This window comes from Seriola aureovittata, chromosome 5, assembly GCF_021018895.1.
Source record: "Seriola aureovittata isolate HTS-2021-v1 ecotype China chromosome 5, ASM2101889v1, whole genome shotgun sequence".
NCBI classification, from domain to species: domain Eukaryota; kingdom Metazoa; phylum Chordata; class Actinopteri; order Carangiformes; family Carangidae; genus Seriola; species Seriola aureovittata.
This window is the reverse complement of record NC_079368.1, coordinates 17,457,408-17,472,666: the sequence shown is the minus strand read 5'-3', so window position 1 is coordinate 17,472,666 and position 15,259 is coordinate 17,457,408. Positions and strand designations below refer to the sequence as shown.

At 33.6% G+C, this 15,259-nt stretch overlaps 1 protein-coding gene across 2 annotated transcripts in view; it reads right to left on the bottom strand.

The window, feature by feature from the left end:
• Positions 1 to 9,646: 9,646 nt before the first annotated feature.
• The window catches only part of rasgef1ba (RasGEF domain family, member 1Ba), a 115,955-nt gene continuing 110,342 nt past the window's right edge, over positions 9,647 to 15,259 (bottom strand). For both annotated transcript variants that reach the window (XM_056375633.1, XM_056375634.1), the window contains 2 exons: positions 13,432 to 13,504; positions 9,647 to 11,312 (listed from right to left, as the gene is read on the bottom strand). In XM_056375633.1, the coding sequence (XP_056231608.1) occupies positions 11,288 to 11,312; positions 13,432 to 13,504 (98 nt within the window). In that variant the 3' untranslated portion in view covers positions 9,647 to 11,287. The remainder of the gene's footprint in view (positions 11,313 to 13,431; positions 13,505 to 15,259) is intronic.

The following is a 15,259-nucleotide window of genomic DNA, read 5'->3' as shown; positions in this document are numbered from 1 at the left end:
GTATATTAAGGCATAAAAGGTCATAAAAACGTCATAGTATGTGAAGGTATGAGACGAAATAATATGATGAGGCATACAAATGCCAAAAAACATCTAAGCACAGTATGGCAGAAAAATGCCAAAAACGTCATAGTATAGTATGGCATAAAACGTCAAAAAAACATCATAGTATATTAAGACATAAAAGGTCATAAAAACGTCATAGTATGTGAAGGTATGAGACGAAATAATATGATGAGGCATAAAAATGCCAAAAAACATCTAAGCACAGTATGGCATAAAAGGTCATAAAAAAAGTCATAGTATTGTCAGGCATCATACAAGATAGTATAGTAAGGCATGATGTTGCCAAAAGACATCATAGTATAGTATGGCATAAAACGTCAAAAAAACATCAAAGTATATTAAGGCATAAAAGGTCATAAAAACTTCATATTATGGCAGGGCATGAGATTAAATAATATAATGAAGTATAAAAATGCCAAAAAACATATAAATATAGTATGGCATAAAACGTCAAAAAAACATCATAGTATATTAAGGCATAAAAGGTCATAAAAACGTCATAGTATGTGAAGGCATGAGACGAAATGATATAATTAGGGATACAAATGCCACAAAACGTCATAGTATAGTATGGCATAAAACGTAAAAAAAACATCATAGTATATTAAGGCATAAAAGGTCATAAAAACGTCATAGTATGTTAAGGTATGAGACGAAATAATATAATGAGGCATAAAAATGTCAAAAAACATCATAGTATAGTATAGTAGAAAAATGCCAAAAAAACGTCATAGTATAGTATGGCATAAAACGTCAAAAAAACATCATAGTATATTAAGGCATAAAAGGTCCTATAAACTTCATAATATGGCAAGGCATGAGACGAAATGATATAATTAGGGATACAAATCCCACAAAACGTCATAGTATAGTATGGCATAAAACGTCAAAAAAACATCATAGAATATTAAGGCATAAAAGGTCATAAAAACGTCATAGTATGTGAAGGTATGAGACGAAATAATATAATGAGGCTTAAAAATGCCAAAAAACATCTAAGCATAGTATGGCAGAAAAATGCCAAGAAGTGTCATAGTATAGTATGGCATAAAATGTCAAAAAGACATCATAGTATATTAAGGCATAAAACATCATAAAAAAAGTCATAGTATTGTCAGGCATCATACAAGATAGTATAGTAAGGCATAATGTTGCCAAAAAAACATCTAAGTATAGTACGGCAGAAAAATGCCAAAAAACATCATAGTATAGTATGGCATAAAACGTCAAAAAAACATCATAGTATATTAAGGCATAAAAGGTCATAAAAACGTCATAGGATGTGAAGGTATGAGACGAAATAATATAATTAGGGATACAAATGCCACAAAACATCTAAGCACAGTATGGCAGAAAAATGCCAAAAACGTCATAGTATAGTATGGCATAAAACGTCAAAAAAACATCATAGTATATTAAGGCATAAAAGGTCATAAAAACGTCGTAGTATGGCAAGGCATGAGACGAAATGATATAATTAGGCATAACAATGCGAAAAAAAATCTAAGTATAGTACCTTAGAAAAATGCTAAAAAATGTCATAGTATAGTATGGCATAAAATGTCAAAAAAACATCATAGTATATCAAGGCATAAAAGGTCATAAAAATGTCATAGGATGTGAAGGTATGAGACGAAATAATAAAATGAGGCATAAAAATGCAAAAAAAACATCATAGTATAGTATGGCATAAAACGTCAAAAAAACATCATAGTATATTAAGGCATAATAGGTCATAAAAACGTCATAGGATGTGAAGGTTTGAGACGAAATAATATAATGGGGCATAAAAATGCCAAAAAACATCATAGTATAGTATGGTAGAAAAATGCCAAGAAATGTCATAGTATAGTATGGCATAAAATGTCAAAAAGACATCATAGTATATTAAGGCATAAAACATCATAAAAAAAGTCATAGTATTGTCAGGCATCATACAAGATAGTATAGTAAGGCATAGTGTTGCCAAAAAAACATCTAAGTATAGTACTGCAGAAAAATGCCAAAAAACATCATAGTATAGTATGGCATAAAACGTCAAAAAAACATCATAGTATATTAAGGCATAAAATGTCATAGAAACGTCATAGGATGTGAAGGTATGAGACGAAATAATATAATGAGGCATAAAAATGCCAAAAAACATCATAGTATAGTATGGTAGAAAAATGCAAAAAAAACGTCATAGTATAGTATGGCATAAAACGTCAAAAAAACATCATAGTATATTGAGGCATAAAAGGTCATAAAAAAAGTCATAGTATTGTCAGGCATCATACAAGATAGTATAGTAAGGCATAATGTTGCCAAAAGACATCATAGTATAGTATGGCATAAAACGTCAAAAAAACATCAAAGTATATTAAGGCATAAAAGGTCATAAAAACTTCATATTATGTGAAGGCATGAGACGAAATGATATAATTAGGGATACAAATGCCACAAAACGTCATAGTATAGTATGGCATAAAACGTCAAAAAAACATCATAGTATATTAAGGCATAAAAGGTCATAAAAACGTCATAGTATGTGAAGGTATGAGACGAAATAATATGATGAGGCATACAAATGCCAAAAAACATCTAAGCACAGTATGGCAGAAAAATGCCAAAAACGTCATAGTATAGTATGGCATAAAACGTCAAAAAAACATCATAGTATATTAAGACATAAAAGGTCATAAAAACGTCATAATATGTGAAGGTATGAGACGAAATAATATGATGAGGCATACAAATGCCAAAAAACATCTAAGCACAGTATGGCAGAAAAATGCCAAAAACGTCATAGTATAGTATGGCATAAAACGTCAAAAAAACATCATAGTATATTAAGGCATAAAAGGTCATAGAAACGTCGTAGTATGGCAAGGCATGAGACGAAATGATATAATTAGGCATAACAATGCGAAAAAAAATCTAAGTATAGTACCTTAGAAAAATGCTAAAAAATGTCATAGTATAGTATGGCATAAAATGTCAAAAAAACATCATAGTATATCAAGGCCTAAAAGGTCATAAAAATGTCATAGGATGTGAAGGTATGAGACGAAATAATAAAATGAGGCATAAAAATGCAAAAAAAACATCATAGTATAGTATGGCATAAAACGTCAAAAAAACATCATAGTATATTAAGGCATAATAGGTCATAAAAACGTCATAGGATGTGAAGGTTTGAGACGAAATAATATAATGGGGCATAAAAATGCCAAAAAACATCATAGTATAGTATGGTAGAAAAATGCCAAGAAATGTCATAGTATAGTATGGCATAAAATGTCAAAAAGACATCATAGTATATTAAGGCATAAAACATCATAAAAAAAGTCATAGTATTGTCAGGCATCATACAAGATAGTATAGTAAGGCATAGTGTTGCCAAAAAAACATCTAAGTATAGTACTGCAGAAAAATGCCAAAAAACATCATAGTATAGTATGGCATAAAACGTCAAAAAAACATCATAGTATATTAAGGCATAAAATGTCATAGAAACGTCATAGGATGTGAAGGTATGAGACGAAATAATATAATGAGGCATAAAAATGCCAAAAAACATCATAGTATAGTATGGTAGAAAAATGCAAAAAAAACGTCATAGTATAGTATGGCATAAAACGTCAAAAAAACATCATAGTATATTGAGGCATAAAAGGTCATAAAAAAAGTCATAGTATTGTCAGGCATCATACAAGATAGTATAGTAAGGCATAATGTTGCCAAAAGACATCATAGTATAGTATGGCATAAAACGTCAAAAAAACATCAAAGTATATTAAGGCATAAAAGGTCATAAAAACTTCATATTATGTGAAGGCATGAGACGAAATGATATAATTAGGGATACAAATGCCACAAAACGTCATAGTATAGTATGGCATAAAACGTCAAAAAAACATCATAGTATATTAAGGCATAAAAGGTCATAAAAACGTCATAGTATGTGAAGGTATGAGACGAAATAATATGATGAGGCATACAAATGCCAAAAAACATCTAAGCACAGTATGGCAGAAAAATGCCAAAAACGTCATAGTATAGTATGGCATAAAACGTCAAAAAAACATCATAGTATATTAAGACATAAAAGGTCATAAAAACGTCATAGTATGTGAAGGTATGAGACGAAATAATATGATGAGGCATACAAATGCCAAAAAACATCTAAGCACAGTATGGCAGAAAAATGCCAAAAACGTCATAGTATAGTATGGCATAAAACGTCAAAAAAACATCATAGTATATTAAGACATAAAAGGTCATAAAAACGTCATAGTATGTGAAGGTATGAGACAAATAATATAATGAGGCATAAAAATGCCAAAAAACATCATAGTATAGTATGGCATAAAACGTCAAAAAAACATCATAGTATATTAAGGCATAAAAGGTCATAAAAACGTCATAGTATATTAAGGCATAAAAGGTCATAAAAACGTCATAGGATGTGAAGGTATGAGACGAAATAATATAATGAGGCATAAAAATGCCAAAAAACATCATAGTATAGTATGGCATAAAAGGTCATAAAAAAAGTCATAGTATTGTCAGGCATCATACAAGATAGTATAGTAAGGCATAATGTTGCCAAAAGACATCATAGTATAGTATGGCATCAAACGTCAAAAAAACATCAAAGTATATTAAGGCATAAAAGGTCATAAAAACTTCATATTATGGCAGGGCATGAGATTAAATAATATAATGAAGCATAAAAATGCCAAAAAACATATAAATATAGTATGGCATAAAACGTCAAAAAAACATCATAGTATATTAAGGCATAAAAGGTCATAAAAACGTCATAGTATGTGAAGGCATGAGACGAAATGATATAATTAGGGATACAAATGCCACAAAACGTCATAGTATAGTATGGCATAAAACGTAAAAAAAACATCATAGTATATTAAGGCATAAAAGGTCATAAAAACGTAATAGTATGTGAAGGTATGAGACGAAATAATATGATGAGGCATACAAATGCCAAAAAACATCTAAGCATAGTATGGCAGAAAAATGCCAAAAACGTCATAGTATAGTATGGCATAAAACGTAAAAAAAACATCATAGTATATTAAGGCATAAAAGGTCATAAAAACGTCATAGTATGTGAAGGTATGAGACGAAATAATATAATTAGGGATACAAATGCCACAAAACATCATAGCATAGTATGGTAGAAAACGTCAAAAAAACATAATAGTATATTAAGGCATAAAAGGTCATAAAAACGTTATAGTATGTGAAGGTATGAGACGAAATAATATAATGAGGCTTAAAAATGCCAAAAAACATCTAAGCATAGTATGGCAGAAAAATGCCAAGAAATGTCATAGTATAGTATGGCATAAAATGTCAAAAAGACATCATAGTATATTAAGGCATAAAAGGTCATAGAAACGTCATAGGATGTGAAGGTATGAGACGAAATAATATAATGAGGCATAAAAATGCCAAAAAACATCTAAATATAGTATGGTAGAAAAATGCCAAAAACGTCATAGTATAGTATGGCATGAAATGTCAAAAAAACATCATAGTATATAAAGGCATAAAAGGTCATAAAAACGTCGTAGTATGGCAAGGCATGAGACGAAATGATATAATTAGGCATAACAATGCGAAAAAAAATCTAAGTATAGTACCTTAGAAAAATGCCAAAAAATGTCATAGTATAGTATGGCATCAAACGTCAAAAAAACATCAAAGTATATTAAGGCATAAAAGGTCATAAAAACTTCATATTATGGCAGGGCATGAGATTAAATAATATAATGAAGCATAAAAATGCCAAAAAACATATAAATATAGTATGGCATAAAACGTCAAAAAAACATCATAGTATATTAAGGCATAAAAGGTCATAAAAACGTCATAGTATGTGAAGGCATGAGACGAAATGATATAATTAGGGATACAAATCCCACAAAACGTCATAGTATAGTATGGCATAAAACGTCAAAAAAACATCATAGAATATTAAGGCATAAAAGGTCATAAAAACGTCATAGTATGTGAAGGTATGAGACGAAATAATATAATGAGGCTTAAAAATGCCAAAAAACATCTAAGCATAGTATGGCAGAAAAATGCCAAGAAATGTCATAGTATAGTATGGCATAAAACGTAAAAAAAACATCATAGTATATTAAGGCATAAAAGGTCATAAAAACGTAATAGTATGTGAAGGTATGAGACGAAATAATATGATGAGGCATAAAAATGCCAAAAAACATCTAAGCATAGTATGGCAGAAAAATGCCAAAAACGTAATAGTATAGTATGGCATAAAACGTCAAAAAAACATCATAGTATATTAAGGCATAAAAGGTCATAAAAACGTCATAGTATGTGAAGGTATGAGACGAAATAATATAATGAGGCTTAAAAATGCCAAAAAACATCTAAGCATAGTATGGCAGAAAAATGCCAAGAAATGTCATAGTATAGTATGGCATAAAACGTAAAAAAAACATCATAGTATATTAAGGCATAAAAGGTCATAAAAACGTAATAGTATGTGAAGGTATGAGACGAAATAATATGATGAGGCATAAAAATGCCAAAAAACATCTAAGCATAGTATGGCAGAAAAATGCCAAAAACGTCATAGTATAGTATGGCATAAAACGTCAAAAAAACATCATAGTATATTAAGGCATAAAAGGTCATAGAAACGTCATAGGATGTGAAGGTATGAGACGAAATAATATAATGAGGCTTAAAAATGCCAAAAAACATCTAAGCATAGTATGGCAGAAAAATGCCAAGAAACGTCATAGTATGTGAAGGTATGAGACGAAATAATATAATGAGGCTTAAAAATGCCAAAAAACATCTAAGCATAGTATGGCAGAAAAATGCCAAGAAATGTCATAGTATAGTATGGCATAAAATGTCAAAAAGACATCATAGTATATTAAGACATAAAAGGTCATAAAAACGTCATAGTATGTGAAGGTATGAGACAAATAATATAATGAGGCATAAAAATGCAAAAAAACATCATAGTATAGTATGGCAGAAAAATGCCAAAAACGTCATAGTATAGTATGGCATAAAACGTCAAAAAAACATCATAGTATATTAAGGCATAAAAGGTCATAGAAACGTCATAGGATGTGAAGGTATGAGACGAAATAATATAATGAGGCATAAAAATGCCAAAAAACATCATAGTATAGTATGGTAGAAAAATGCCAAAAAAACGTCATAGTATAGTATGGCATAAAATGTCAAAAAAACATCATAGTATATTAAGGCATAAAAGGTCATAGAAACGTCATAGGATGTGAAGGTATGAGACGAAATAATATAATGAGGCATAAAAATGCCAAAAAACATCTAAATATAGTATGGTAGAAAAATGCCAAAAACGTCATAGTATAGTATGGCATGAAATGTCAAAAAAACATCATAGTATATAAAGGCATAAAAGGTCATAAAAACGTCGTAGTATGGCAAGGCATGAGACGAAATGATATAATTAGGCATAACAATGCGAAAAAAAATCTAAGTATAGTACCTTAGAAAAATGCCAAAAAATGTCATAGTATAGTATGGCATAAAATGTCAAAAAAACATCATAGTATATCAAGGCATAAAAGGTCATAAAAATGTCATAGGATGTGAAGGTATGAGACGAAATAATAAAATGAGGCATAAAAATGCAAAAAAAACATCATAGTATAGTATGGCATAAAACGTCAAAAAAACATCATAGTATATTAAGGCATAATAGGTCATAAAAACGTCATAGTATATTAAGGCATAAAAGGTCATAGAAACGTCATAGGATGTGAAGGTATGAGACGAAATAATATAATGAGGCATAAAAATGCCAAAAAACATCATAGTATAGTATGGCATAAAAGGTCATAAAAAAAGTCATAGTATTGTCAGGCATCATACAAGATAGTATAGTAAGGCATAATGTTGCCAAAAGACATCATAGTATAGTATGGCATAAAACGTCAAAAAAAACATCATAGTATATTAAGGCATAAAAGGTCATAAAAACGTAATAGTATGTGAAGGTATGAGACGAAATAATATGATGAGGCATAAAAATGCCAAAAAACATCTAAGCATAGTATGGCAGAAAAATGCCAAAAACGTCATAGTATAGTATGGCATAAAACGTCAAAAAAACATCATAGTATATTAAGGCATAAAAGGTCATAGAAACGTCATAGGATGTGAAGGTATGAGACGAAATAATATAATGAGGCATAAAAATGCCAAAAAACATCATAGTATAGTATGGCATAAAAGGTCATAAAAAAAGTCATAGTATTGTCAGGCATCATACAAGATAGTATAGTAAGGCATAATGTTGCCAAAAGACATCATAGTATAGTATGGCATAAAACGTCAAAAAAACATCATAGAATATTAAGGCATAAAAGGTCATAAAAACGTCATAGTATGTGAAGGTATGAGACGAAATAATATAATGAGGCTTAAAAATGCCAAAAAACATCTAAGCATAGTATGGCAGAAAAATGCCAAGAAATGTCATAGTATAGTATGGCATAAAACGTAAAAAAAACATCATAGTATATTAAGGCATAAAAGGTCATAAAAACGTCATAGTATGTGAAGGTATGAGACGAAATAATATGATGAGGCATACAAATGCCAAAAAACATCTAAGCACAGTATGGCAGAAAAATGCCAAAAACGTCATAGTATAGTATGGCATAAAATGTCAAAAAAACATCATAGTATATTAAGGCATAAAAGGTCATAAAAACGTCATAGGATGTGAAGGTATGAGACGAAATAATATAATGAGGCATAAAAATGCCAAAAAACATCTAAGCATAGTATGGCAGAAAAATGCCAAAAACGTCATAGTATAGTATGGCATAAAACGTCAAAAAAACATCATAGTATATTAAGGCATAAAAGGTCATAAAAACGTCATAGTATGTGAAGGTATGAGACGAAATAATATAATTAGGGATACAAATGCCACAAAACATCATAGCATAGTATGGTAGAAAACGTCAAAAAAACATAATAGTATATTAAGGCATAAAAGGTCATAAAAACGTTATAGTATGTGAAGGTATGAGACGAAATAATATGATGAGGCATAAAAATGCCAAAAAACATCTAAGCATAGTATGGCAGAGAAATGCCCAAAAAAATCTAAGTATAGTATGGCATAAAACGTCAAAAAAACATCATAGTATATTAAAGCATAAAAGGTCATAAAAACGTCATAGTATGGCAAGGCATGAGACGAAACGATATAATTAGCCAAAAAAAATCTAAGTGTAGTATGGTACAAAAACGGCAAAAAACGTCATAGTATATCAAGGTATAAAAACGTCATAGTATAGTAAGGTATAAGAACTCATAAAAACGTCATATTGTAGTAAGGCATAAAAAGTAAATAAAAATTACATAGTATAGTAAGGCATAAGAAGGTCATAGCATGAAAGCATATGTGTATGCATGTAGTTGAGAGCTTCAGAAAGGAAGTAAGTTGCCCCTTAAGTTTAGATTACACAAACTGTTTCAAAGGGTAACTTACACTCAAAAAATGACAAACGCAATCATCAGATAATTTTAAACATTCTTTTATTAACTTTCTCTTTTTAAACACAACTAACTCATTTAATAAACATTCTTCTATTCAATTTTAACAGTCCAAATACAAATGGATGAACACAGCGAGGGAGAAAAAGAACCATACAGTATGTACACAATAAAACACAACAGTACTCTGTGGTGAGAGGAGCACTCAAGGTAAAGCAGACATCAGTCAAACATATTCAACTTCATACTCTGATTTCGTACCTTGAAAAATAAGTGTCTCATACAAACTTGTATAAAAATAATAATCAAGCCAATATGTGAGGACTACTTAAGCATGTTATGTACCTAGTACAAAATTAAATAACAATAAAATAACAGTACATATTGGCATGAGGACATAATGTGACTACACAAATAGATTTATAAATAAACAGGGAAGAAACTATACTTTTAATAATCTTAAAAATAACAACAAAGGATATTATTTAACCTGTGTAGGGTTTCAACAGAAAAACAATCCTCAGTTCACATTATTCAACCACACAAATCCATTCACTTTTCTGACTGAACCACCAGGGGGCAGCACAACCACACTCATTTTCTACATTAGCAGGTAGAGCAGGAACAAAAAGGAGAGTATGAATGTTAGCCCACACCCTGGTTCACCTGAACCACAGCAGAGGGCTATTTCAACACAGATTATCAGGGACAACAGGAAACACACATCATCACACCTTCCATTTAAGCTCACTGCTGAGGGGCCTCGGTGTGCCTCAAACAAAGCGCTTGTCAGAGCATCTAACAGCATCATAAGCCCCAGCTCCTACCTTGGAAAGATGCTGTTCAGAAGAGAAACACTTTGGTTGATGCTGACTTTGTTTGACGCACACTGAGGCTGAGAGGGGGTCAAAGACAAACAACAAGGTAGTGTTGCTTCCTGCTTAAGAAAAACACCTTTATACAACACAAATAAACAAAAAAAAAACTCAGTTACATCTTTAAAATGCAGCCAGTGCATTTTCTCTTAAACGTCACAATTAACAGAGACATGAGGCGTAAGATACTCAGGTATCGTACAAAGGAAAGAGACGAAACCAAACTACAAATAATGGCTAGCTTAATGATGAACAACAGTGTTGCGGGTTAAGGTTCGACTTCTCTGTACAGAGTGCTGGCTTGTGGAACCAGAGGGAGAGAGAGAGAGAGAGTAGCATTTCTGTTACGTTAGCCAACCAGCAGCTAACTTTGTAGTTTCAGTGGAAAAAATGGGTTGAAAACTGGTGGGGGGTGGGGGATGGGGGACAAACCCCAACGATTCAGGGTGAAATGCTTCGGACAAGAAAAAGCACCTCCCTTGGCTTTTATCATGAAGGTTTGTGGCGGCTTTTTTTTTTTTTAAAAAAAAGACTACAAAGTCATACAAAGAGATGAAAAAAACAGCTGTCCTGAAATATACAGCACAAAGAGCAAAGAGGGTAAGGAAAAGCAGAGCTTCATAGAAATCTGAAGCTGGAGGGAACACCAAAAGGTCCTCGCCAGCCAAAGTAGAGATTGTCATTTCCCTTCCAACACAGGGATACTTGGTTCGGACAACAGCGGCGCTGAGCAGGGCACGGCTAGCTTGTCAGGGGTTTGTCTTCACTCTGGTTTCTTCAGTTTATAAGTTTTAGACCCTGCTTAGCAGAGTGGATCTGTGGAGACAGGAAAGAAACAGGTTAGCATCATGAGATAAACCTGAGAGTTACAAAGATCTCACAGCCTTTAGACCTCTACTAAAGCCGCTAGTCACTTGACTATTGTTTCGATTTTTGAGCACAAACCTTTTTAGATGGATAATGTTCAGATTTAACTTTTTCAATTTAGAAAAAGTAAAACTTTTGCTGCAAAAAGTGTTACAATTGTTGAGCAAACTCAAAAGAAATTAATTGATGAATTTACTATAGAAATACCGTAGTTTATCTAAGTGAATATCAACAACTTTAATGGAGGTTTGTTTGCTGGTCTGTAAAAGCATTTAAGATTTGGTTACAATTTAAGTTGGGTTTGAAACTCATATATCTATATATATTTTTTTTTTTTTCTCAACTTAATTATTAATTTTTTTACAGTGTGTCTGGAGTTAAAAATCTTGGAAAACCACCAAGATCTTATCATCTTTTCCCTCCAGTGAGAATATTTAAAGAAAGTCAAAGTTGGTGGATATTTTAGTTAAAAACTGTGACTTTAAAAAGTAGAATGTGAGTTGCAGCAACAGTTTGTCTTCAGTGGCTTTTGGAGGGGTGGGGGGTGAGGGTGATGTGTGTAGAGAGACAGTCTGTGCTGAGCAGACTTTCTCCAAGGCGAGTGGCCTGTTCTGCTGACACGGCTCGGATGGAATAAAGTGACAGATCGTGTCGCAGTGGAGGCAAAGCTCGGGGGGAGGGGGGGTGTGTGTGTGTGTGTGATATCACACACACACACACACACACACACACACACACACACACACACACACACACACACACACACACACACACACGGAGCTGAGTGGATTCACCCTGGCTGGGCTTCACCCAACACTCACAAGGATCTGGATCCAAAACCTGCTCTCACCTCTGACCCCGGCCAACAGATCTGATTCATGTGGGTGGTCGGGGTTGTGTGGGGTCAGTTTTTGGCAGCCTGCAGCCTGACTGTCAGCTCTGAATCATGTGCTCACTGTCCATAAATACTGGCTGTATTTTTACTTGACTGTCTCATGCATTTTGGTTCTTTTTAGATTGTATTCTTTCTTTAAAAAACAAGCAAAACAAAGTATATGAAATCAGTTATCACTGAGTTTAAAACAGTTTCAGCTTTGCTCATAGATTTATAGACTGAAGATACATGTTTTATGTTTCAAGCTTCGTTAATTTATATATTTTTTGTCCACTAGGCAGAAGAGCTGACTGACACAGCCCTGACATGTAAGTATAGATCATTTATTAGTAAACTGTTGCCTATCACATCACAGCATTCACCTGCAGTGGTGTTTGTGTCCACCTGATGATTGTAAGTCACATTTCTGCTCTATTCTTATCTCCGTTTTGGTGGCTAGCTTTTATATTGCTACTCAACAATCCCATAAACTACTAAGTCTTAATTTGAAGCTTTTTATTTATCAGCTTTAGTTTTCAACCACTCTTTGTGGCTGTTACTCCGCAGCTCAGTTTGGCCATCGAAACATTTATTATTGAGTTTAAAAAACTAAAAGCTTTTAATGGCAGTGATATGACCATGTTAGTACATGTGATCTGGAGCTCTCGTCTCTGGAGAAACTGAACGTCCCCGACTCAGTTTGTGTCAATTAAACTTCAGCGTATGATGCTGAAGCGAGAGGAAATATCCCTGTCAGCTCTCTGGGGTTTTCTTCACTGAGTTAGAGGCGACTAAACAAAAGACAATTTTCTCTCTACGCACACACACACACACAGAGTGCTGTGTGATGAGGGGGTATGGTGTGTTTTGTGTGCATAAGATGTAATTGTGTGAAAATGACTGATGTGCTTTGCGTGTGTCTACACAAGCGGTGATGTGACCAAGAAGAATGATGGGCGCCTGAGTGTGTGTGTGTTTTGTGTGTGTGTGTGTGTGTGTGTGCGTGCGTGCGTGCGTGTTTAAAGCATTTATTGAATAGCGTGCAGGTCAGCACCGGAGGGTGACCTACATCCCTCTGGGTGAGCCTGGTCAGCGGGGAGGGAGGAGAAGATGAGGGGTGACAGCCGTGATTGAAAGACTCAAAACCCCTGAGGGTGAGTGTGAAGAGGGAGAAGGGGGGAGGTTCATACACACCTCAGAGACTTCCATCTGTCCTTCTCCATGTTGTTCTCAGGACCTTCGCTCTCGTATGAAGCCAGATACAACGCTGCAGTGAGAAACATCAAAGAATCATTAGCTTTTTAAAGACTTAACAATTACTGCATCTTGTCGGCATTAAGTGGTGCTGATCTTATTACTGGTCCCTTCACTTACAGTTAAAGCTTATAATAACCAGGGCTCTGGCTCACATTACCAGTGTATTTAAATTTTCTTCCCATTTTTCCCCTCACTTTCCATCACTGAAAGCATTTTCTGTGATTAAATGTGTTCATCCAATATTTTGGAGCAGTGTGGACAAAAAAAAACACAAATTTTAGACTGTTCTGATCTGATCTCTTCTTTTTAATCTGATCATTTATCAAAGGGAATCGATCCATGAACATAAAAGAAACACATTCATAAGATGCTCCATTAGTTCTATTGAAATAATGGCCAGTTCTTTTATATGTTAACTGGTACATATAGATTTAATTTTTACAGTTTCTGAACATTTATTTAGCATTAGACAGCACGGATCTTTGTGGTGACATTTACATGATGCAGCAGACTCTGTTCCTGCCTCAGCTACTGTACAGTTTATTCTAGTCAGCTTATCTGCTGATCTGCTTTTTCATTTTCTTTTCCTCCAGTAAAAAAACAGCAAAATCAGTGTTTTTCTCGCTCCTTTTCCATCCTCACTCATTATGAGTGGTCACCCCTGTGCTCTCTGTATTGACTGGCGAAGAAAAATATTCTTGAAGAAAATCCAACAAAGAAGCACAAAAAAAAAAAAAACTGATGCGTCAGTTGAATCAAACTTTGTTCGGAGCCTAAAAGCAGTTTTAAAACGTTCCTACACGTTTCAAATATCAGACCCAATTCAAATCAACCCTCCTCCCCTTGTGTGCAGCAAAGTGCAGACTCTCTGCATTAATGCACAGACTGGTTAACAGGAGGATGTTCACTATCACCCGACACTGCCACCCATGGATAGGAAGCACTCACAGCTGATTGGTCAGTTGGGCCAGATTGAACAGAGCTCCCTGCCTCTCTCTGATAAGACGGTGATAAGAGCCGGAGCCAGTGACACGAGACTTTGATGTGGATTTAGGACGACCAAAACTACCAGCGCTGCTCGAGTGTGAGAGGTGATAAAGTAGGTAGGTGTGTGTGTGTGTGTATGTGTGTGGGGATCTGAGGCTCATTCTGTTGTCTGCTATATTTTAACCAGGGACACTGAACATCACTATGGTTTCTGTTGTAATTTATATCTAACAACATTATGCCTCAACCCTCACCTGTACTCTACTTTGACAGAAATCAGCCGTTTCGATTTTACAGGATTCAAAAGGGACTTGATTTCTTCCACAAATCTGGATTACAAGGTTTCATGTGTCTCCTGTGATGTTTTCATTGTAAATAAAGACATCAAATCCACATGATTATAAATTATGTTTGACATGCTTGTTGAAAACGTAATAAAGTTTGACTTAAAACCCCTAAATGACCAGAAATCTTGGTGTGCTCGTCATAATAACAGTAGTGTGGCTGAGCATTTACTATTATGATGAAGTTACCATGTTAATGAGCTTGTACGTTTGCTAAATACGTCAGTTTTTTCTTTTTATCACCTTTAATCTGAAAGGAATAGTTTGGCATCTTGGGATATATGATTATTTGGTCTCTTGCTAATCAAATATGAGGCTAACATCAGCAGCCAGTTAGCCTAGCTTACCATGAAGAGTGGTATTTAGCTTAGCTCTGTCCAAAGATTAAAATAAATCCATAACTTTTTATTTTTACACTTCAAATGAGATATTAA